General features: G+C 41.8%; 2 protein-coding genes across 4 annotated transcripts in view; both read right to left on the bottom strand.

Annotated features, from left to right (window-relative positions):
* pafah1b1a (platelet-activating factor acetylhydrolase 1b, regulatory subunit 1a) overlaps nt 1-289 on the bottom strand; it is a 33,680-nt gene extending 33,391 nt beyond the window's left edge. The window contains exon 1 of the mRNA XM_008425615.3: nt 57-289. The gene's annotated coding sequence lies outside the window, so the exon portion shown is untranslated. The remainder of the gene's footprint in view (nt 1-56) is intronic.
* Nucleotides 290-1,450: 1,161 nt separating this feature from the next.
* Nucleotides 1,451-23,364, bottom strand: cluha (CLUH binding protein of NUMT mRNA a). 3 transcript variants are annotated; one of them, XM_008425613.3, is made up of 27 exons: nt 22,975-23,364; nt 16,298-16,488; nt 15,958-16,129; nt 15,040-15,183; nt 14,766-14,893; nt 14,507-14,661; nt 14,132-14,257; nt 13,151-13,298; nt 12,983-13,075; nt 12,475-12,909; nt 11,121-11,380; nt 10,736-11,037; nt 9,728-9,829; nt 8,536-8,636; nt 8,040-8,192; nt 7,885-7,947; nt 6,740-6,984; nt 6,571-6,655; nt 6,119-6,272; nt 5,859-5,998; nt 5,702-5,782; nt 5,488-5,613; nt 4,964-5,085; nt 4,780-4,873; nt 4,556-4,690; nt 4,387-4,460; nt 1,451-3,696 (listed from the first exon to the last, which is right to left on the bottom strand). In XM_008425613.3, the coding sequence occupies exons 1-27, from the start codon at nt 23,099-23,101 to the stop codon at nt 3,570-3,572; spliced, it is 4,083 nt and encodes a 1,360-aa protein (XP_008423835.2). In that variant the 5' UTR covers nt 23,102-23,364; the 3' UTR covers nt 1,451-3,569. The 3 variants fall into 3 exon arrangements, with proteins under 3 accessions (XP_008423835.2, XP_008423834.2, XP_017163833.2); XM_008425612.3 differs by having other exon boundaries at nt 10,649-11,037; XM_017308344.2 differs by lacking the exon at nt 22,975-23,364 and adding an exon at nt 20,782-20,878 and having other exon boundaries at nt 10,649-11,037.
* Between the last annotated feature and the right edge of the window lie 502 nt (nt 23,365-23,866).

Here is a 23,866-nt window from a genome sequence, read left to right on the forward strand (position 1 = left end):
ACGCCACATTCCTTCGACTGTGGCCGCTGCTTTAAACGGGGAATAAAAGCACTCACCCTTTTATTCTCCTCGGTGGATCTCGTCAGCCGTCTCCGACGTTAACACGACCCGGCAGGGCGTGAGATTTCCTGCTTCAAAACGTGATCTTGTGATGTGGAGGTAAACTGTGGTCCGTCTTGTCTCCTCAGCTTCGACTCGCTTGTTTTTTTTTTTTCTTCTTCTGTGCGCTACCGCAGTCGCCTTGGCGAGGGAGCGCGCAGCCAGGTCGCGTTCACTGCTCGACGGGAGCGCGCACGCCCTTGACAACAGGAAATCTATTTATTATTTTTATATCTAGAGATTAACTCTTTCCTCCCTGCACAAAAACATAACGTATTAAATCGGGAATTGTGGGAAATATATACATATGTTTGGGCTGAAGTGTAGATTTAAGGCAATGTTGTGCAGCCGAAAAGATAAAAACCATCCTTTTTTTAAGTAAAAGTAATCATATAGTCAAGCATATGAGCAGTGAACAAATCAGAAAACAATAAAAGATTATTCTAAACACATCTGTAGTTCAATCAATCTATTGATTGATCATAGTACGTACATAACATATTTAGTGAAAAATTGACTAGTATATGGAATCCTTTTTAGTTCTGCAACTCATTTTAACTTAATATTTTTGACTATTAATAAAAAAAATGTGGTTTATTTTTAAATAATTTACATCAATTAATGTAAAATACATCTGAGTTGGCATGAAAGGGTCACCTACTACTTGAGTTTATTGTTTTGTGTTTTACAAATGAGTTTTAAAATTTCCTATTTGTTTTTGTTCATTCTTAACTGATTAATTCTAACCTATATTTCGCCTATTTTTCAATTTGATTTTGTGGAATACATTTTTAGTATTGTATCATAGAGCTGGTTCATATTCACTTAACTTTTAACAAGATTCCTGAAATAATTGCTTGTTTTCTATTTCTTTAACAAGATTTGCCCACCTTGTATATTGCAGAAGTACATATAAAACCATATATATATATACTAACAAATAAAACCTGAATTCCTATACATTTCTTAGTATTACCATTGAAATGTTTTGCAACAAATTAGATACTCTTAAATTGGACACTGAACAAACAAATGTAATTATGGAAATAAAGAGAAACTCTGCCTAAGTGTTTAATTTTTACAAGTTTAGATCTCATCTCAGTAAAACAATTTGTTCAGCTGCTACAGGTAAAATACATGTGTACTGATATAAGACGGTGCAAGAAACTCCAAGCAAAATTTTAGCTAAATTATTTTATTTATTATAAAAGAAGTCAGACCAAAAAATAATAATTAGGTTAGTATGTAAAGAGCATCACACAAATACCAGACACACAGCCAGGGAGCGTGGATTCAGCCACTACACGTTCAGAAAAGCTTTCATTGACAAGAGAAAAATTATTCAGAGGTCTTCTTTTTTTTAAAATCTTTTTTACTTTGTACGCCGAATATGGCAAAACGGCTTGGACATAATAGTCAAACACACGTCATCCACACATGCTTTTCAATTCCGGCCAAGTGATAGCATATATGGTATTTAAGTGTTTTCTGTATGGATTTGTAGTGCAACGGTGATTAAATCAATTTATACTCAAACTCATCCATCATGTTCTGTAAAAAGAAACAATGCGTTTGTGCCCCTGCAGCACGTCTTTATTATTCCCTCAAAATAACAAAAGGATGTTTGGCGCCCCCTTGTGGACAGTGTTGGTGTTACTGTTGACAAAGTACACGAACAAAGTCAAATTAAAGTTAAAACTAATTCAAAAGACCCGGAAAAAAAAGAGAGGGAAATGTTAGCTTTATATTCTGCCAAAGTTCACCCACCATGACCCAAGTTCAATTCAAGAACATAAACAAGAGGCACGTACAGGCTCTGCAACTGCTGCGACAAGTTTTAGGGGAAAGGATTCATTGTGAAGAGCTTGACATTTACTTCTGAACAAGCTCATCTTAAACTCAAGGGGAGTCCATTTTGCATGTTTTGTGCCATGTACAAAAACATTCTCTACAAAACAATCAAAAACTCCAGCATCCCCTCTCTATTGCTTTAATCACACATCTACACACTGCAACAATGTAAGGAAATTACAATAGATGGGAAACATTGCATGTATACAAACAGATTTGTATCAGTCTTTTTTTTTTTTTCCTTCTTTTTTTTTGCAACATCATACCGGCTCTTTGCCCACTTTTGGTCATGCAGTTGCACAAGATAAGTGCCGCTCAACCTTGGCTAGTTTTTAAATCTCCGAAAGCCAGAACAAAAATAAAAACAAACAAAAGAAAAAAAACACAGTCCAAAAGTGAGAGTTTGTGCGGTGATGAGTAGAGCAACCAACTTCATACGTAAGCAGATTTACAACATTGGTGGCCATGAATGTTTTAAGAAAATATGCATCAGCGTTTGAACAGCTTTCACATGTGCAGAGGTATAAAACATTTGGAAAGCAAACAGTCCTGCTCGGCAGATTTCCCCGGCAGACTACACACAGACGCACACCGTCAAACACACATGCATGTATATTCCGTTTTGTTTGAATGTAAAAATAAAAGATTGAACACAGCTAGTATATATTTATATTTATATCTGGATATATCTACGGCTTAAAGTGGACGTATTCGAGATCTGTGATTTCCCTTAACACCAACTAGATCCACTCAAGATTTATACATCTCTATACATCCCCCTTTCCTCATTTCTATACATTTTCCATAAAACAAACATGGCTTAAATTTACTGATGATCAACACACATTAAAAACATACAAACAAAAACCCAAACAAAATAAACCCCACCAAATTAAAACAAATGAAGTGATCGGTTCAAAGCGCCCGTCCTGGGATGTAGCACGTACAAACGACAGAACAAATTAAACACATGACTCATCGGGGAGGTTTTCGGATGAACTCTGATTGCTACAAAGTGACTTAAAGATGGGAGTTTACATTCTGCGGCCCCCATTAGAAACAAATCTCTGGTTTACTGCCTTTATTCGGGTCTGTTCGTGCACAGTGGTAACACGCCCTGAGTTCTTGGGCAGGCTCGGTGCCGTTTCATTCGAAGCACCTTGGAGGCATCTTAAAAGAAGCGTGGTTTCGGGGTGATGATATGGCAGATAAGGCTCTGGTACATAATGTGATGGTCATTCTTGGTCTCTCTCCTCCAGCTGCAGCCGTTTCTTTTCCAAATGTAAATTTGTCTAAGCAGCCAACACTTTTCAGGGACGTCTTTCGTGAGCCCAGTTTTACTCTGATTGCACCTTTACACTGAATCTATGTCATTTGTAATTTCTGCTCCCTCCCTCTCCTACTTTGTAGGAAGCCCCTGCTCTGCATTCGTTTGTCCTACAGTCCATACGGTTTGTCTTCCCAGGACTTCTCTGACCCCACCCTCACCCTGTTTATTTCAAAGCTGATTTACTTAGTTTTCAGGTCCACAGGCTCCGTCGCTTGGCTGTCGTGTCACAGCCTCTCTCCTCTCTTATTTTCTTTAAGCAGAAAGCAGCTGTGCCTGGAGCTGTTGGAAGTTAATCGACAGGGATTTTGTCTTCTAGTTCGAGTGGGCTGCCCTCTGCGGGCTCCTCGCTCTTTCCCAGCTCCTGCAGCTGCTGCCGCCTCTGCACCTCTGCCTTCAGGTTCTCCAGATCCTTTTGACTACAAAGAAAAAAGACACAAGTAGATTTAGGTTATATTCATCCTGCTTTAAGATTTCTTCCCATGTTATTTATCCAAATTATTCTCAATAAGAGGCGTTCAAGTCGATGCCAGTCCAACATGGTGTCACGTCTTACATTGCATGTGTTGTTCACTCAGTTGGGTTCGGTAAAGCTAATCAAATAGAAAAAGATTGCTAAATAAGTAAGGCTGATACGTACGTGTCTGAGAATTTAATGTGACACATTTGGCCTCAATTTGAAAATTCAGGTGTCTCAAACGCTCCTGTTTCTATTCTACGCCTCAAAACCATGAAAAGTTTGCAGTAAATGTTAAGATTAAACATTCAAATGCGTAAGTAACAGCAAACGTGGGTCACTAATTACTAGATATGTCTATTCCACAACAATATTCTGCACATTTACACTCTTTGCAACTCAAGCTGTTTATTTTCATTCTGGATTCAAATCACATGAACTACTTCTGAAGACAGCAGTCTAGCTTCTGGTGAAGGCTGGGAATGGGAACAAAAAGTCTTCACTGGGGCATCCATTTTATCCCACATGCAATAAGATTGATTCATTTTATTATAGCAATGTGACGTTTTTCATTAAATGTTTCATTTCTCCTTCATTCCTTCCCAAGACACAGACTTCCTCGTAGTCTCGGCTCGTCTTCTCTGACTTTTACCTGAGTGGAATAAAGATGATGCCGTTGATGATGTTGAGCTGTTCCAGGATGCTGGCCATGCTGGGAGCGGTGAACTGGAAACAAAAACAGGGCGACACGGAGGACTTCAGTAACGCAGATTTTCTCCAGCCACGGAGAGAAGGCGTCGCGGTCGGGTCAGAGCACTCACCTTCAGCGGCATGATGCTGGCGCTGGAGCCGTTCTTGTAGATCTCGTTCATGGTTCTCTGCAGAGCCACAGCCTGCTGGGTCAGATACTTCAGGTACTCTGAGCTCTCCTTGGTCTTCTCGTGAGCCTCGCCCATCTGGGACGGGGGGAAATATTTGCAGAATATTAAGACGCTCGCTTTGACAGGAGGGGTGGAGGCCACGTGTGAACCTCTGCAGGACCCACCTGGTTCTTGTAGATGGTGTAGCCCTCTTTCTCATGCTGCAAAGCTGAGCGAAACTCTGCCTTGCTCTCATACACCCTGGCAACCAGATGATGGCTGAAAAACATGAGGCAAATAAAAAAAATGACACAAGAAACTTAATTATCCATTTTCTCTGCATGCACGTTGCAATAAGTCTTTGCTCACCTGAGAGCCACTTTGAGGGAACGAGCTCCGTGGTACTTTGTGTTGATGGTCAGAGCGTTCTCCAGGAACCTCAGGGATAGATCATACTCCATCACTCCGTGAAGCACGAGCCCAATATTATTCTGCAAACACAGGACAAAAAGAGACACATTAGGGTTTAAAATGCCTCCAAAAAAAATTTAATTCAATTATGTGATCTAGTCACATTACAACCACAAACTTCAATGTATTTTATTGGGATTTTCTGTGATGGGCCGACACAAAATGGTGAGCAAAATGCCTCATTCTGCCTCTATTTAACTTGCTTTTAAAGATGTTTTCCCACAAATTAATTGTCTGAAAAGTGTGACGTGAAGTCATTCAGTGCAAAACTCTGTAGAAAACCTTTCTGGCTAAATTACAGCTGCAAATCTCCACCAACTTTCACATCTCAGGGTTGGCATTTTTCTCCTTTCTTTCTGTCAAAACCATTCAAGTTCAGACTGAATACAAGGTTCTGGATACGTAGCAACGAATGCTCTTACATCTATTAGCGCCATCTCTGGGTGGTCCTCCCCGCACACCAACAGCATGAGGTAACGAGCCCGATAGAGCAGCTTCAGGGCGGTTGAAAGCTGGCCGTTGGCGAAGCAGTAAAGAGCCAAATGCATCTGACGGAGACGACAGGAAACAGCCAGCTCACAATCTCAACCTGTTTGGTGAAACGTTCAGAAGCCATCGGACTTTCTGGTGACTCACGTATTCTTGGATTGTGTTGGGATGCTCGATGCCGAGGACTCTTTCGCTCATCAGAACTGCTTTTTGCTGGTTGCTGAGAGCCTGCAAATGAATTAAAAACATATAAACTACAGCTTAAACAAAACAGAGTTGAGATGGATTTTGTTTATTTGCTGACCTCAGGGTGGTCTCCCATGATGTAGTTTAGGCGGGCCAGCAGGCGTAGACAGGCGCAGATCTCTACGTGCATGGCTCCATAAACGTTGTTGAAGAGGTTCAGAGCCTCATTGATCAGTTCGCAACCTTCTTTCAGAAAACCTGAAAAGAAAAGGATGTATGTTAAATACAAGTCTTACATAAAAGTAGCTGCCTTTATCTTCTTTGTTTCAGAAAATGTCGCATTAGATTCTGCTTGAGGGGCAGGCAGGAGAGCATCACCTTGCTGAACTTTAGCCTGGCCGCTCTGGAAGAAGTGGAAGGCGTCGGAGGCTTTAGGGTTCACATGTTTGACGACGGGGAAAATATTCAGGATGTCCTCCTCCGTGAAGGCCGGCTTGTGACGGCTGTCGAAATTATACTCCTTCAACAGGATCTGGAAATTGAGCAAAACAGATTCTTTAATCAAAACCAATGTAAGAGAACGTTTTACAAGTCAGGTCGATGTCAAACTTTTCCAAGGGTCCATTTCTCAGCTCTGAATGTTTATTTTGAAATACAAGACATTAGAGTTTACTGTGAATTCATGACGTTTATATGTGCAGGAAATACTAGTAGTAAGGATGCTGCATTCAGACAACAAAAGGAAAAAAAAGTCAGGAAATTCAAGTATTTTTCCCAAACTCATCCTGACTTGGAAAACTTCCCCGATTTGTAGGAACCGTGATCGTTACCTGGATGCCAGTTTTGACTGAGATCTCTCTGAGCAGGGTGGTTTTCTGCAGGGCGTACTTCTCCACAACCTGGTCGACGCTCTCGCTAGAGGGAAACGCATCGACAACAAGTCAGCTTGCACGCAGCAGGCCTCCGAAGGGAGCTGAGGGCTGAACAGAGGAGACCCACCACTGCATTTTGAAGTGATAGTAGCTCTGAGCCTCGGTGGCGATGTTCTTCCACAGCTCACTGGGTGTCAGGCTGGCCCACGCAGTGTTGTCACCGCCGGCGGGGACCCTGTTGCGACGCTTGCGGCTCTTGCGACGCGACACGAGCTCGTCGGGAGGCAGGTGAGCGACGGCGTCGGGGAAGGAGCTCAGGAAGCAGTTGAGGAAGTGGCTGACTGCAGCAGAGAGAGCAGAGAGCTCCACGCCCTGCAGGGGAGAAAACATTCGGTCCTTTCAAAATAACTTCGTGAGCGTCATGAGATCTGACTTTTACCCTCAGTTCACAGATTGTCTGTACAAGAACAGCTTGTTGACGCTTTAGGTTTCCCTCTTGTGTATAAAGGTTCAAAACTTGAACCGAGTCAGGACTGATAACCTTCCAATCTGAGTGAACTGTTGGTCAGAGCTCAGAACCAGGACCTGCTTCTCCTTGGGGGAAAGGAGCAGATGCAACTGCTGAGCTTTGCTCTTTAAATAAGCAAACATGTGAGCGTGAATATCATGTCAGACAAGTTAAGAAATTGGAATCTTGCTTCAAAAATCTTAATTTTAACATTATGATAGAAAACATTAAAGCAATTGAACAGAAAGTCATTTCAGTCAGTCTCTATTGAAGGTTTTCTATTTATCTTTCCAAATTAGTCGCTTGTCGTATTTGTTTGCTTTCTCTGGAGTGATATTTGAGCAAATCTATCTGATTATTTTGGGCTTTTATTGCACAGAGTAGCCTAGATATAGCATAAACTCAATGGCATCTGCTTTCCTCATAAAAAGCGATGTTGTTTGTAGAGGGTAGTGACATGATGTTGAATACATCAGCTTAGAAACTATTCTGAACATTCAGTTTCTCCCTGATAAAACTTCCCATCATAAATTAGCACAGCAATCGATTGTGCTAATATCCTTATCAGTTACTGTTTTTCTTATAATTCTTAAAATCGTTGTAAAAGACTAAATCCTTCAAATACAGATATCTTTGCTTCTTTAAATGTGAACAGAATTCATCATTCACGTTCGCCGATTTCTGATAGATTTGACATGAATGAATGCATTTGTGCATTTTACCAACCCTCTAAACAGATAGAAAATGTGTGAAAAGCTACAAACCTGCAGGTATGTCCTGAAGATATGTTTTGCACACCTTGTGATCAGCTCAACAATTCCTATCCTCTGTGATAAAATGGGGAAAAAGTTTAATATTTTAACACGACAATTCTCTGCAAATGAAGTGAAAATGGTTCCGATTGTGGAATCGGACTCACGTAGAAATGCTCGAGCTGGGCTTTGGCTGGGGTCTTGTCCACAAACTCCATGACTGTCCCCAGGTAGCGGACGTTGATGCCTCTCTGGTGCAAGGCCTCCGTCAGCGTGGCTCCGTCCATGGGCAGAGTGCTGTGGTCCAAACAGTCTTTAACCTGGGCGATAAAACACAAATTTTTAGATTTGTCTGAAAGTTTAATAACATTCTAGTTAACCGAGTTCATCAAGCTGAGTTTTATTATCTGGACTCTTTTAATCACAAAGCCACGTTAAGATAAAGTTACATTTCCATTCTGCAGTGAAATACAGGATGATTTCACTACTTTTTAGGCATCTGGACCAACTTTGATGCATAATATATGCGAAAGACTAGCCAATGACAGACTAGTTAATACTAAATACAGAATAAAACCCATTTTATAACCGATTTCTTAAGCCTGTTATTAAAACTTAACAAAAATAAACCAAAGAGATGAGAAACCAGCGAGCCTTGCTGACCAGAGATGGGATCTGACAGGTGACCAGGAAGGCAGCGGCGTCTTTGAGGAGCTGCTTCTGCTTCTGAACGTCCTCCAACGTGTCGTCTGGGAAACGCACCCCTGATTCAACAGCAGAAGCACACGCAACCACGTCAGATGAGACTTCATTAAATGAAAGAGGTGTGAAGATTACGAAACATCAGGTGGTCGAGGAGGACTCAGAAAAAAAGAAAACATGTTTGAGCTTCACACAAGTGATCATCCTCTTCTAATTCTGATTAAACCATTAATATGCAGATTTAAAACCTACATTTACAGGAAGTAGAGAAGATAACAAAAACAACTGACCCATTACTTCTATTTTATGCAAGAATAAAACAAAACTCTGGTCATTTTTGTTGTTGTTTGGCTCAGTTGCTTTTGCACTGAAGTTACCCAACTTTGCAGCCTTTTACAAAGTAATCTAAATATTAAAAAGGTTTCAGCTGAGAAAATCTAAGTTTTCCAAGCCAGACCAAAGAAGCATCTATTGGACAAAATAAGAGTTAAGAGAAGAAATAAATATAACAATTTAAGATGCGACTACATAAAAAAATAAAAATTAAATTAAAACCTATGATCTAAATTTTTAACGTAATGTTTTAGGCTTTAAACTGAGATGATTAAATGTAATATTTTGAGAAAACCATGCATTTCTTTCAACTAGAACCGCTATATTTTACATTTCAAGACAAAAACCAAATAATTTTAAACAGTGATGAAATTTTCCAAGTTTGGGTTTTTTGTCTGCAAACACCAGTGGTTTATTTGTTAAGCTGATCGAGGAAGACCATTAAAAACATGGTTGAATGAAAGTATAAGTGACTTTGTTTACATACATTTATGTAACTGGTTTACTAAAGCAGCCTATTGGATGAAGGCCGAGTGACACTATTAGGTTGATATTTATTAATTTTTTTGTGGTAATAAATATGCGCTGAACCAAACAGTGTTGATAAAAAGCAACCTTAGTGTGTAAAGAGAGAAATAATAACCAGAACGCTTCATGAAATACTGATTAAAACCACCTAATCGACTACGAGTGGAAATCAATTAAAATCAATTTTCAGTGTGAATTCAGGACTGGAAGTCTAAGGATCTATAAATCTGATATACAACCTGAGCAGGTTAGATTCCCTTTCCAACCAGTTAAATCCCGTTTTCATGCTCACCTGGGGAGAAGATGTCAGGGTTGAAGCGAATATCAAACGATGTGTTGCTGATGGAGCCCACGGCCCTGCAGGCGTTCAGGACCACCTCGCGGCTTTTGGGATCTGTTTGTCAGCAGATTTAAATAAATTAACAAGACCACCAATGGAAAAAAGGAAGAAATTGCAACAGCTCATCTGAACTGCTCAGTGTTTCACACCATGTCCGTAACAAGTTTAAAACAGACACTTTAATCTGACTTTTTCCCTTTTTTTTCTGAAGCAGATGCTTTTCTGCTACAGTTTTATTCAGCAAACAACAACGCAGGTTGAAACGTCGACCAAATCCATTTACTGCAGCTTACTACAGACATGGCGTCCTGCAGGTTTTCCTTCTTTCCCTGGTTCAACAATTCTGAATCAAATGTTTGATTCACTAGCAGATATCTGCAGAGGTTTGACATGCTGAGGGAGACGGATGGACCGTTTGAATCAGCCGTGTTGGAGCAGAGACTCATCTGAAACCTGCAGGACACCAGAGTAGAGGTCTGGACACCCACAGTTTGACTCCTAGACCACCACCAGTAGAGCTACAGACACCTCTGATTAGGTCAAGCTGTTTTAATAAAACACCATCACAAATCACTTTGGGTTAAGCACCACAACCACTGATTAGGTCATTAGGGTAAATCTATACTGCACAGGGTTCACATGCTGGCGATGACGGCAGCCAACTCTTCCCCAACTGCAGGCAGGACATTAGCAGGGACAGCTAGTCAGGCGGACAGCAGCGATCTGTTTACACTTATCCGCTTTTAAAATACTGTGCTGCTAAATCCAGTTACTGTCTGGTTCTCCTTGCTCTTAATCAATGAAACCATCCACCAGAGTAGCTCTCGCTGCTTTGTCCTGGCCCCAGCTTGTTCTGGACGATTCTAGACGTACCCATACCGGATCCGTCTTCGGACACTAAGGTCTCCGCCAGCTCTTTGGCCTGCGCTAATCCTGGAATACTTTCCTCAAGCTCCTTACCCTCCAGTGGGCTTCTGCATTCCCCGTTCTGGGTGCCTGTGGGATCCACAGGCCCGTTTGTTGTGGGCTTTGAGGAGCTTTCTTCACTTTCAGGTGCCATTTGTGGGGCAGCAGAGGTGTTGTTGTTGTCTGTCAGGTCTGTGCCGTCTGTCGACGCTTGTGCAGCGGTAGTCTGTGTGGAATCAACGCCGCCGTCTGTCGCCGAGGTCTCGGTAATGGCGGGCACGTCTGTTTTGCTAGAGTCCTTGTTTGCCTTTTGCTGCATTAGTTGTAACGCTGCCATCTTCATAAAAAGGAGATATCTAAAGAGGAACAAAACAAATAGTTTGACTTGAATGTTAGCGGCAGGAAGATAAAATCTCCAGAAAAGCAGGGCGACGCCCACCTGTGCTCGACAAAGGCCTCGATGAGCTCTTGGCGAAGACAAGCCAAGCGATGACGATGCTGCCGGGGGAAACCTTGACGCTGGCTCTCTGCAGACAGCTCCTCTCCATCCACAGGCAGGAAGTTCAAGTCAGGAGGGAAGGTTCGGAGAAGGTCCAGGATGTAGTGTCTGCCGTCGTTACCAATGATGCCTTTGCATTCAACGGAGGAGCACAGCTCCACTGACTCTTCCTTCTCATTCAGCACTTTGTGCTGCTGCACCTGGAATTTACAAGAGAAAAAAACATTAATAAGCCACTGATACCAATGTTAACAATAGAGGTTAAAACATTGGACAGGCATTACAGAAAACAGACTTTTAGTTAGATATTTATTTATTTTTCTTAAATAACTGAGCATATAAATAAAAAGGCAGGAAAATCTACGGACAGCTCAGTGCCGATAGTTTACCACTTCCTTTCAGACTCTAAAGGAAGTTGAGCAAATATTAGGGTAAATTTACAAAGAGTAGCAACATATTCATGAGGTAAAAAGAGGTAATGTTTCAGGGAGTGGTAGATAGCTAGTGAGTGTGACCAACTGGAGTTGGCGAGTTTTTGACAAAACAGAACGAGAGATGGCTAACTAGCTGAAAAAGTAAGATAGAAATGGCTAGCGAGAAAAAAAAAAATCAAGACAGCTAGCTAACAAAAAACAAGCGATAAATAGCTAGCCAAATAAAACAGGAGAGAGGTGTCTAGATAGGTAGACAGCGGAACACAAAAAAGTAATCCTAGCTTCCCAAAAAAGCAAGAGAAAGATAACTAGCTAGCCAAAAAAGCAAGAAGTAGCAGACAGAAAAACAACAGGCCACTGAAAAAAGCAGCCAATAGGCGACTAGCCAGAGAGCAACAAGTAGGCAGACAGCATAACTCTTCTTCTAATAAATACTGAACAAGAACAGATAAGTTTGTTCTCTCAAACGGGAGCAACAACAAAATATCATCATTCTGTTCTTTTAACCCTGACTTAGGAGTTCTTGATGCATTTTTCTGATGTCCAAGCTGAGAAACCCAGTAAGATTTTCTAGGACTATGTGACGTGTGAAACATCACCAGTGAGACATAATTTTGTTCTTCTTCCTGTAGCCTTGAAAAAAAGAAAACAAAATGTCTGTTCTTGTGGAGAACGTAATGGCCTTAAAAGCACAGGGAAGACGTGGGTTAAAAAAATAAAAGATTTTTTTAATCTTTTTTTTTTTTTTAGATATTAAACCTTTATATACAAACAATTTAAGGAATTGCATCCAGTATTTGGAGAATGCGTTCATTCATCCAATAAAACTGAACAGAGTAAATACGACGACAGTTCCTCACCTTCAGTGGCCTGCTGGTTTTATCGAGCAGCTCCAGATATTTGCCGTGAGACACAACCGTCTTTCCAAAATCAATGGAGCCGTAGATGACGCTCTGCTCCTGCTCTCGCTCCAGGATCCCTGGGATGATGGACTGTGCAGTTACTCTGTACCCCCTGTAGTCCACTACCACTGTCCCCAGGGTGTAGAGACCCTCCACGTCCACCGCCCCGTAAGCACGTACTCCGTTCAAGTCATTAGTCGGCGCAGCGTGGGCGGCGGCATCGCCGCCGAGCTCACGATAATGGTCCCGCACGTCGAAGCCCAGACTGAAAAAGATGTTGTTCCAGATGAACATCTGCATGCGCGTTTCCTCGCCGGGGTTGATTGCCATGACGTTGCCATCGATGACTGCCATGGCCCCGCGAGTGGCAGCAGCTGCAAAGTCACTGTGGACCTATATAGTAAAAAACAAACATTCAGAAAACATTCAGCTCCTGCGTCTAGCATCCAGGAAGTCTCAGCAGTACCTTAAAAATGGCTCTCTCCCGCAGCAGTCGCTCAGGTAAGTTCTTGCGCGGCAGCTCCCGGGTGGTCTGCAGCTCCTCGTTCCAATCTCTGGTCTGAAGGCAAACCAACACACATTTACGCCATGGAAGCTCCCCACATCGTCCACAGCTGGGTTTTGCCGCACCCACCTGTCCCGGTATGTGCTCCTCATAGCCAAGGCGGGAGGTGTAGGCATCCTCAGCTCTGACACAGTCCATCGCATGATCCACCTGCGGAGCCGTCCAGCTGTACACCTGGAAAGGCGTGGCTATCCTCTCAAACGGATGTCTCTGCACCCTGCAGTGGAGAACCGGTGAAGTGGCTCAGCTGTTTGGCTACTTTTCACATGTTTAACCCTCTCATACGACACGTCCACATTAATCTGAATCAGCAGACGTTGTTAGTGCACTCGGTTCTACGTACGGTTTCCTACTCATTGTGGAGTTTTAGAAAAATATTCTGTCTAGTAACTATGATGTTACGCATTCTCGCGGTTTTCTAGAAGTATTCCCTTAGTTCACGTGTGTCAAACTCGAGGCCCGGGGGCCAAAACAGGCACTGCTGTGGCTTTTTACGTGGCCCTCCAAGACTCCAAATAAGTCTGTCCAGTTTTTCCACAAAATTCACACAAAATCAACAGATTCCCACATTTGTTTCTGATCTTACTGCTAATTTTTCTCAAAATTGGTAAAAAAAATAAATAAATTGGGTTTAAGAGACAGCTGCCTCAACCTTACTTGACGTCAAGTTGAATTAAACAAAAAAAAAGAAGTCACATTAAGCATGATACATTAGCGCATCTATGGTAAAAATCCCTTATAAATGGTGAAACAAGCAGCTATTTATTGATATTTCAACAGTTCAATGGGTTTTATCAATACATTCTGGCACAAGTGGCCCTTTAAGAACATTCATATTTTTTTATATGGCCCAAAATGAAAATGAGTTTGTCGCCCCTGCCTTAGTTAAACAGAGCAATACCTTCAAATTACTTCAAAGAGTGAAAAGGACTAAAGGTTTTAACTTGCTTTGCTAGTAATACAGACCGTAAAACACGCAAGAACGATCACTACTAGAGCTTGAAGCAAATGTGGGAGCCTGATGCTAAATTAAAAGTAGGTTATCATCACCTTTTCTTTTGCAGCGAGGTGAAGTTCTTCTTGAAGGCAGGACTGATCTGGCTCAGCAGCTCCACCAGAGAGTGGCTCAGGAAGCTGGGGTTAGCTGGCTTGGGGTTGAAGGTGTAGGTTGTTGATCTGAAAGTCATTAAAGAGGCAGAAACTTGAACTGGTTCTGAATCCTGCGGAGCAAATCGATTTGAAACTCTATACAACCAATTTTTAGAGATAAATTAAAAAGCAGTGATGCAGTCTTTATAGTCCAGTCTACAATTTCTTTTCTTGTTCTTGCACAAAAACAAATCAAGAAAGACTATTTATCGACAGACCTAGTAGCATTCAGTCAGAGGAGCTTGAAGGATCTGGGAGAATGAAAAGCAGACTCACTGATTGAGGTAGAAGCCTCGCGTTGAGGCCGTGACGCTGACGTGGCGTTCCTCCACAGTCACGATGTACAGGTACATGAGGTCGCCGTGCATCTTCCTGTTTCCAGGCGGAGGGTTCCAGCCGCTCATGGTCAGGACCTTCAGGCACTGCATGGGCTGTCGATGGAGTCACAGATACGCATGTTTGGATTCTGACTAACGAGACAAACTCAGGTTACAATCGTCACAAGAGGTGGAGCGGAGCAGAGGCGGATTTAAACCTTCCAGTCTTTGTTCTGTGGCTGGAGGGGCACCAGGGGGCGCTCTTTGCTGCCAGGCAGGATGTGCTCCGGAGGGGTGCAGTCGATCTGCTCCAGCTCGGTGCCCTTCTTCTTTCGCTTTCCACTGTCTTAAGACACAGGGGGAAACCTCCAGGAGTTAGTATGAATAAAGCAATCTTGTATCCTAAGCAAGCATACGGCAACAGTGGAGAGGAATCCCTCCCTTTAATAAAACCAGCAAGAAAGTTTTATCCAACTTTCAAATGCGTCATACCTCCGAGGTCTCCATCAGTGAAGATGCTGAGGAAGGACAGCGAGTTGCAGTCCACGCCGTTGTAGGCGTCTGAGGGGTCCAGGCTTTTCAGCAGGTCTCTGATGTGCCGCACATGAATGCGGGCCTCACGCACAGTGTACGGTTCTGCAGAACGAGGGATGAGATGCAGCAGAGGGGAAATGGTGCTCTGTTGAGTCACACTTCATGATGCTTTTTAATGATTTCTGTTTCCTTCGTGTCAATATGTTGCATCTAATACATGCAAAAGTTCCTGAGAATCACCAATGTGTAGATTTATTTTATTCCAACCCATTTTAGCAGTTCTCCATTACATAATTATGAATATTTGAGTTATTTAATCTGTGGCCGTCGTGTAATTTGAATTGAAATTGGTCCTAGTGAACATGCTCCAAGATGCATGTTGAATATTTACAATATTTACTGGAAATATTGTCAGAATAAAATTGTCTACAACAAATTGTCTTTGTTATGATAGTAAGTAGACACATTCAGTAAATTATTGTATGTCCCGATGAGTCGAGTTTGTGAGATTAAAGTACTTTTTGAGAAGAAGAACCTTTAAACTGGTATTAAGCATATATTTCATTAAGCCTTTATTTCTCCTTTTGAAGTTTTTTTTTTATTGGTCTTACATAATATTCAAACTTTAAATGTTTTCATTAACTGTAAGCAGAAAATCCTCATAATAATTAACAGAATCAAAGACTTGAATACATTTACACAAATCGATATAATGTGTTTTACTAAGTAAAAAGTTTGTGAATTTAATCAACTTTTCACTAATATTCTACTTTATCAAATGTGTCTGTATATCAGAGTTTACATTACGAGTTCAGAAGAAGCCAAGGGTCTAGTTAAAGTCGGGTTTCTGGTGGATTCTCAGAAGTGAGCGCTCACCTTCAACCACTTTGAGCAGCGATCCTTCCTGCAGACCCTCGATGGACTTGAGCTCGGCGAAGTTGTCCAGCACATTCCCGTCCAGCTGCAGGGAGAAGCAGGTGCGGTGGCAGGTGTCCTCCCGGTCCATCAACACCTGGTGGATTTCCTGCACCATTTCCTGGGGGGACACCTGGCGAAACAACGGAGATTAGGAAGTGTAAGCAGGCTTAATCACTTCGTCTGTTGTTTGCGAAGAGGTATTTTACTTAGAATCCGCTCAGACTAACTTAATGAGCCGCCGTCCTTGTCCAACACACGACGGCTGCTGGTTTTATCTATTCGAGGAGCTAATCTGTACCTGCAGGTCGAACGGCTCGGTTCCGGGCGCCTGTATCTTGACGGTGAAGCCCGTGTCCTGGATCACTATCACTTCCTGTTCGTTGGAGTCCTCGCCGCCGTCCGCCTCGCTGTTCTCATCCTGCTTCGACTCTCCCTCCTCTGTGTGGGCGCCGTCTCCGTTCACCATGGCCGTTCCTGCGCTGTGACCCGCTGTTAAAGAAACGGAACAGAAATGTTTTTCCTACACCGAGATGAAAGCTATTCTTCTAACGGATGGGCAACTTTTCACTTCCTCCACAATTCCGACAGTCTTTTAGGAACTATTCTGTGCTTTTCCAGACTTCCCAGCATCTTGTGTTCATCTTAAATTATAAATAATGAAAGTTAATCTGCAAAAGGCAAGACACCAAGGAGAGAGAGTAAGGAAGGACACAAGAAAGGAAGCACGGATGTAGGATAAAAAGAAGATGAGAACAGAACGTAGACAGGTAGGTCACAAGGAAAGAAGGAGGAAAAGAGAAAGGAAAGAAAGAAAGGAAAATGTAAAAAGAAAGGATACAAAGAAAGAAGGACAAATTTTAAACAATGGAGTCAATTATGAAGCATCCTCTCATTCACCTTTGCCATACTTTTCTGGAAAACTGGGTTTTTCACACAAAAAACTTAAACCTGCTCCCGTGTGGTGAACTCTTTAAGCTCATTTTTTTCTTGTACTTGCTGGATATTTCTCATCCTCCAACCCTCCCCGTTTCGTTTATTCTTACACTCCACGCTACAGCCATTATGCTGATCAGACGACAAGGAAACCATCTCAGCTCACAAGCTGCCTGGCTCTGGACAATCTCACTGTTCACCTTATAAAGAAAGAAAACCATGAAAGCGCCAACAAACTAAAGAAAACATTTTTATCTCTGAGCTCCTGAAGTAAAACTAAATAAATATTAGTTATTTCACTTTTAATCATCGACTAACAATTTGACAAAAAAAAATAAAGAAGAGGCAGAATCTACAAATGATTATATCAAAAATGCAATAATAAGTAACCAGCTCATCTAGAAACAGCATTTCCAGCTGCGGCCTGTTCAGACAAACACTGTTGCAACACTTCTAGCAGCTCAGCCAGGAGGCCTTAGGAGGAAAAAAAGAAAGAGGCGTCAGTATTTAAATCAGCTGCTAACTCAGCATTTCGCTAACCATCTAAATGTAAAGGCATCGTTCCTTGTAAATACACAAACTCCACCTTTCTCTCCCGAAACCCTCCCCCCAAACATACCAAAAATAAACATGACATTAAATTAAACAAAGATTAGACCAACTATGTGTCTGTCAGACAACTGTTTTCCCTCACAGGGATACAACTGCTGCCAGCAAAAGGCGTCCTTGCTCGCTGCTGAGTTTAACGGCGTCAGGGTTACTGAAGGCAGAGAGGAGGGGGGCGTCATAGCTGGACGGTGACCCCGGTTGGCTATGAATGCGCTGAAAAGGTGGAGGAAGGCACGCTCTGAATAACAAGCACAACAGCTTGAGAGAGGTCACACCGGCTAATACGCGAGAGGCAGCTGAGGGCTCGGCGTCGAGTGTTACAGCCTAGCTTGATCCGTATTCATGCGGTACCAGAGCGGAGCATCGTCTCCAACAGAGTCTCATAACATGCTGCAGGATAAAATTATATATATATATATATATATATATTCAAGGGTATGGTTTGGGATTAATTAATGTAATCCCTCAACTCTGTGTACAGGTGTTCCTCAGGGATGTGTGCTCGGCCCACTGCTTTTCTACCTCCACACCAGACAGACAGACAGACAGATGCACTTGCAGCTGGTTCTTTTATTAGATAAATGCTAAATTTACCACCCAATGATAGATGACAGTAAACTTGATCTGCAATTTATTCTAAATACATCAGCCACTATGTTCACACTGCAGAAATATGACACAAATCCAACTTTTTTGTGGCTGTCTGAACAACCCAAATATGATCTTTTCTTTGACGGGGATCAGCACTAAAATTGGTGTCAGTTGATATTTTGGGGGATGAAAGTGCAGAGATACATGTTTGTAAAGATTGTATAATTCTTTAGTAATTCACATTTAGTATAAATGATCTGACCACTCACTGCCCAGTAATTTGTTCATTACAATGAAAAAGGATGTATTTACCTGCAAAAGCATGCTGGCACCTTTTAGGAAATGTAGCATAAGGTGCTTTAATTTTGTAAGTAGTAGCAGCTTTTATCAAAGGCAACAAGGTCAACAAATTGGGACAAATTCCCAAAGACTAATCCCTTTAAATCTGAGTCTATTAAGCTAAAAGTGGAGGAGTAAAGTTGTTTAAAAACTGAGGGAAACAAGAGAAAATATGTGTCATAACGTCAGTATTTAAATCCAGGGACAGGATCCAATGTTGTTTCTAAAGAGATGTCTGTGTATCTTTTTGTGACACAGATATGCAGGACACCGTAATTACATCAATTTAAACATTGATTCAAAACCAAAACCCAGAATAGCGCGTCTCGTTTTAGAGGCTCTGTGGACCAGACCCCACACAATTAAACCGTTCGAGGCTGAGGACGGGTTCTGTGAGGTCAAGGAATGAAATCCACAAAACACGGATCTAACCGACACGCAATGTGACGAGAACAGCCTCACGTTTCCACCAACAAGTGAAGGCTCACAGCAAACTCACTCATTCACACCAATGGTTCCCTTGACTTCGGGACCATGGCTGCTGCCAGAGCTGAATTAACCAGCCTGACAACCCTGAAAACAAAAACAGGCCACAAGGCCTCTCTGTAATTCTGTTTACAGGAACGCAGTTGCAGGGCTGCTACGCATATTTCATCTTAAAACAATATACACTGTTCCAGATCCAGGCTTCAACTTCAGAACCTGAACATTTGAGTACAAAATGTTTAACCTGCAAATCTTCGTCCAGTGATGAGGATTTGTGATCTGTATGCTTGATAAACTATGAAAAGCACAAATGAAGTTGGAGTCTGATTTGGTGGTGTGGTAACCTGACATAACTTTGATCAGCTCCATTTAAAAATAGCTGATGCTTACATTTCTCCAATCATAACTTGGCCTCAATCAGTAAACTTTAACAGCTATAGTCTGCTTTAAAATAAAAAACAAATAATCATTGTGCCCACTTGAAGAAACTTTGGTTCTGCTAAAATCCCTGATATAAAATATAACAGGGATTAAAATTATTTTTTTTTAAATTCAAATTGAGCTTGTATTTCCATGTGGCTTCTCAAACCCAAAGACAGCCGAACTGGTTAGAGACAAGTTTTTATAGTATTTATGTAAATCTATGAAAAGTAGAAATTAATTTTCAGAATTTTACATTTCCATCTTTTTTTTTTTACCATGTCTGGAAACTTAAACACATTTCCTTATTTAAGGCAGAAAGAAAAATGATTAAAAACTTTTTTATATAAATCTTTTTCAGGACTGCGTAGAAACCCAGAAGGTGGAGAGACTGATTGTTTTACAAGACAATATTAAAATATATAAAGAATACCTAAATGTTTATGACTGGTGAATGATTTCAACTTAATTACAAAGCATTGGTACCAAAATAAGAAGCAAGTACTGGTCTCCCTCAGTGCACAGTCTACAGTCAGCAAGTTACCAGTGGTATGTCACTACCAGAACTGATAGCCTGACTAATTAACCAACTTGTAGGTCTATAAAGAGCACAAAAGAGACTAATATATGCAAGCTTATTCTTAGTTTTGCTACAGGTGCTACGTTTTAATAATTATTTCAGCAGCAGTCAATGATTGTTGCTTTTATGGTTGTTAGATCATGTCGTGTCTAGAAAGTACTAGAAATGACTGATCTTTTTGCACTGAAGCATCGATGCCAACGGTGTCAGTGATTCCTGGATTAACCGGGCCGATCTTCCACTCACGAGAGCTTTAAGCTGTTTAGAGCCACTGAAAGTGACCCTCACCTTAATGTGTCTGCGGTGCCACCCGCTGAGAGCCTGCTCCTGTTACAACTCCTCTCTGACACATGATTAGGCCATGAATCTGATTAAGGTCTCATGCAAACAAATACAATCTGCAGGGCAATCTGAAAGCAAGAAACATTTGTTCACCAATATAAATGAGAGATGACTAGATTGCATGATTTGAAAGACATGATGAGGGGAAATCCCAACTACTAAGAAGAAGAAAATTTCATAAATGAAAGTGCTGCCTTATGCTTAATCTTTTAATTTTAGTTTCTTTATGGTGAATCTGATGATCAGTGAGTGACCACTCATCATCCAGTCCTGAAACCCCTCTATGCGGCAGCAGCTGATCGGTCCTTGTCACCCAAACACAGAGACAATTCAGTGTCCTCTCCACATGTTGAGCCACCGGCTGCAGTGTCTCCTGAAGCTCTGCAGCTTTTAAACTCCCTGACGGAGCTCAGATCAGCTTCATCTGCCTCCAGCAGCAGCTCACAGGCGAGACAGCAACTTTTAACCTCCGCCGCACTCACCTTTTTACGCGACACTTGCTGTGTTTTCAGCGTAACCTTTCCTCCTCTCGACGCACGTCATGACTTCTGCAACAGAGAGCTTCCGCTTCCAGGTGTTGTGCCGTAAAGTGCGACTCCGTCGTCACCAGCACCCGGCACGGCAGCGCTGAAGTCGGTGTCAGATTTGTTGTTCCATTAAAGGGCCATGACGCTGATTTTAAAGACTCTGGACGACCTTTGGTTTAAAATCTAAGTTTGTTTCAAATTGTGAAACACAAAAGGAACGTGTTTTCCCAAATAAGAATAAAGCACTTATGAATAAATTGCTTTGAAGAGTATGAAGTTGGTGTTTAATCATTTCATCCCGGTTTGGCTTGTGTGAAACCTGCTGTTTACAACAAGATTAATATGTCCTAAATGTGCAAAAAAGACATCTGGTTTCTCAAATAGATGAATAGTTTGGTATATAAATAGTGATCTAAGTCAATAGTGTCCAAACTTTTTCCCACACTGGCCAAAATCAAGATACTTGTGGATCACAAACAGAGATAATGCAAATATTAATAACGATACATTTGATTTATGCTTGAGGTCCTACTTTCTTTAAAATTAAAATGGTCAAGCTAAAAGTACTATTAGGCTTAAAAATTAGCAGTTTTAAATAAAATCTGAGTAATTGGATGAATATTTGTAATCTGACTTATTTTTAAAAAATTATATATTGTGTTACAACATTTTCCTTTATAAGAAGTTTATGCAGTGTCAAAAAACCTGTTACTAAGCCATTTTAAAAGTTCATTTATAAACCACCTACTTAAGCTAATTTGGGCAAAACTTTGAACAACTTTTGTATTGCAAACTGGAGCCGCACTGAAATCCTAAAAGGTCCCCAAAGCTGCACTTCAGAGATTTCTGTTCTAAACATGAAAAAAATGCGATTTTAAAGAATTTTTAAACTGTGCAGAAAAACCAGAATAGGTTTGTAGTAAATCTTTCAAGTATATCTAATCAAAGAGTCGCCAGAATCCTAAAAAACAGTGCAATAGTCCTTTAGTGCAGTGCCGAATCGTATACCAACTTCAGCCTCAACCTGATACAACATTATAAAATAACTATTTATAGTTCTGTTATCAATTAAAGTACATAAAATATTAGAGCATCATCAGTAATAACTACTTTATAAGAATGCTTTTAAATGTGCTTCTTGTGAGGAAAATCTTTTTACGGCAACGGCGCTTTTTGCGACACAACACCGGCCAGAGTGTTGCCGCTAGCCGCTGAGTGGCTCACCGGCGTCAGAGCAGAAAACCCGACTTTAAACAAAGTTATAACGATGGACCACGCCTGTCAATTAAACTGCCCAACACACGGCCCCTGTAGCGCAAAACTCGACGTGTGTCCGAGCCCTCTTTACGCGTCTGTGGGCAGAGAGAGGCTCCAGTGAAGGTGACCTTCAGTCGGTTCCTCTGACACGCCGTTACCGAACATGTGCGTCGGGGTGAACTGGCTCACACAGTCATGTGCTGCTCTATCGATTCAAGTCTGAACACAGATATCCGGCTTTCTTAGCGCACGTTTTCATGTTCTCCGGTCTGAAAAGATTTGGACAGAGCAATAGCTAAGTGCATGCTAGCTGGGAAAGCTAACTAACTGTGTGGAGCTGGAGCTGCTGGAGTTAGCATGGCTTAATGTTGGCGTCAGACTAAAGTGCATGACAGTCACTGCGATAAATTGCAGTACAGCAGTGCCAATTTATGGAAATTGATAGATTTTGTTACCGTCATACAGCTGGATGTCAGATGCTTTGTATTTTGGACACAAGACACCAGAAATTGGGTCAGGAGATGTCAGGAAAGTGCCCTAGCCCGAGCTAGCATACGTATGGAAGCAATATTAGACTACAGCACATCCATTTAAATTAATTTAACATAAAATCGCGTTAGAACAATGTCTTAAAAGCTTCAATAAGCAAGTTTCGGTATCACTAAGAGGGAGAGGGGGATACTTCTCATTCAAAATGAGTGGACAGCATATTCACCCTTTACTCCTTCACTCTTAATACTTTGAAGTGTGCAACGGAGTAAAGGCACTTAAAGATCACAACGATGCACGCAAATGTCACTAAACACAGTCAGGGAGGCTTGCACCGGTTCGGAGGACACCGTGTTGTCGCTGCCTCCCTGATGACCTCAGTCGGTCTGCAGCAGGACTTACCACAGCCGCAGGACTCCTTCAGGCAGCCCTTACTGGTCCCAGTGCCCTCCTGGGCTCCGTCCCGTTGGAGATCCACCGGATTACAGTCAGGCACTGATGCCGGGATGTCATCTGTCTTGCTCACCATGGTCGGCAGTCAGTGTGTGGCTCCAGAAACTGCCCCCCTCCGTGCAGCTTTCAGCTCTCAGCAGTGTGCTGTGGTTTTAAGTCGAAAAGCAGAATCAGAACCGGTCCGCTTCTGAGGCTCACAGCTGGTCCGGAGTCTACATGCGAAGGGTAGCAGCGGCTTACAAAAACAAGGCTACAGAGGAAGGACAGAGCTGTACATGGTGGTGGTGCTCAACACACGTGGTTTCCCTCCCCTCCTCTTGACCTCTTTGCCTTTGCGTGGATGATCTCCACCTACCGAGCGTGGCGCTACGGAAAGCCACATGCGACAAATGAGCCCGAGCAGAGTCAAAGTGGTGCAATGAAAGGAGTATTTTGAAATAAAAAATCACGGTGACAGAGGAGCACTGTCATTCTTACACCAGATGAATGTTAATTATGATGAAGTCATTACGAAGAGGACTAAGAATTAAAACAGTAACAGAATCTAGTCAGTGTATTATGACTTGTAAGCGTGTTGAAACTAAAAGAACAGTAATTAAAATAAACATTTTTCCGGAACTCAAATAATGTGCGTGAAGGTATCGTGTGTATCGTGTATGGAGGAACTGAGTTTCTGAGACATTATGCAGGAAATTAAGAAAATGATGCGATTTTTTATCTTTATGTTTTTCTGATATTCATGCTATTTATTTGTTTTCTATTCTTTCATTATTTATATTTGTGTACTTTGGGGATTAGGTTGTTTAATGTAAATCTTATGCCAGATGTATTGCTGTCACTT

Source organism: Poecilia reticulata, chromosome 13 (assembly GCF_904066995.2).
Source record: "Poecilia reticulata chromosome 13, P_reticulata-male-v2, whole genome shotgun sequence".
Lineage (NCBI taxonomy): Eukaryota > Metazoa > Chordata > Actinopteri > Cyprinodontiformes > Poeciliidae > Poecilia > Poecilia reticulata.

Bases quoted from the DNA above. Each gene is read 5' to 3' on its own strand.
- cluha (XM_008425612.3), bottom strand. From the start codon at position 23,101: ATGGTGAGCAAGACAGATGACATCCCGGCATCAGTGCCTGACTGTAAT. The intron at 16,130-16,297 runs GTACAGATTAGC...TTGTTTCGCCAG, and splicing joins CCGAGCCGTTCGACCTGCAG to GTGTCCCCCCAGGAAATGGT. The intron at 5,086-5,487 runs GTAAGAGCATTC...CTGTGTTTGCAG, and splicing joins CAGAGATGGCGCTAATAGAT to AATAATATTGGGCTCGTGCT.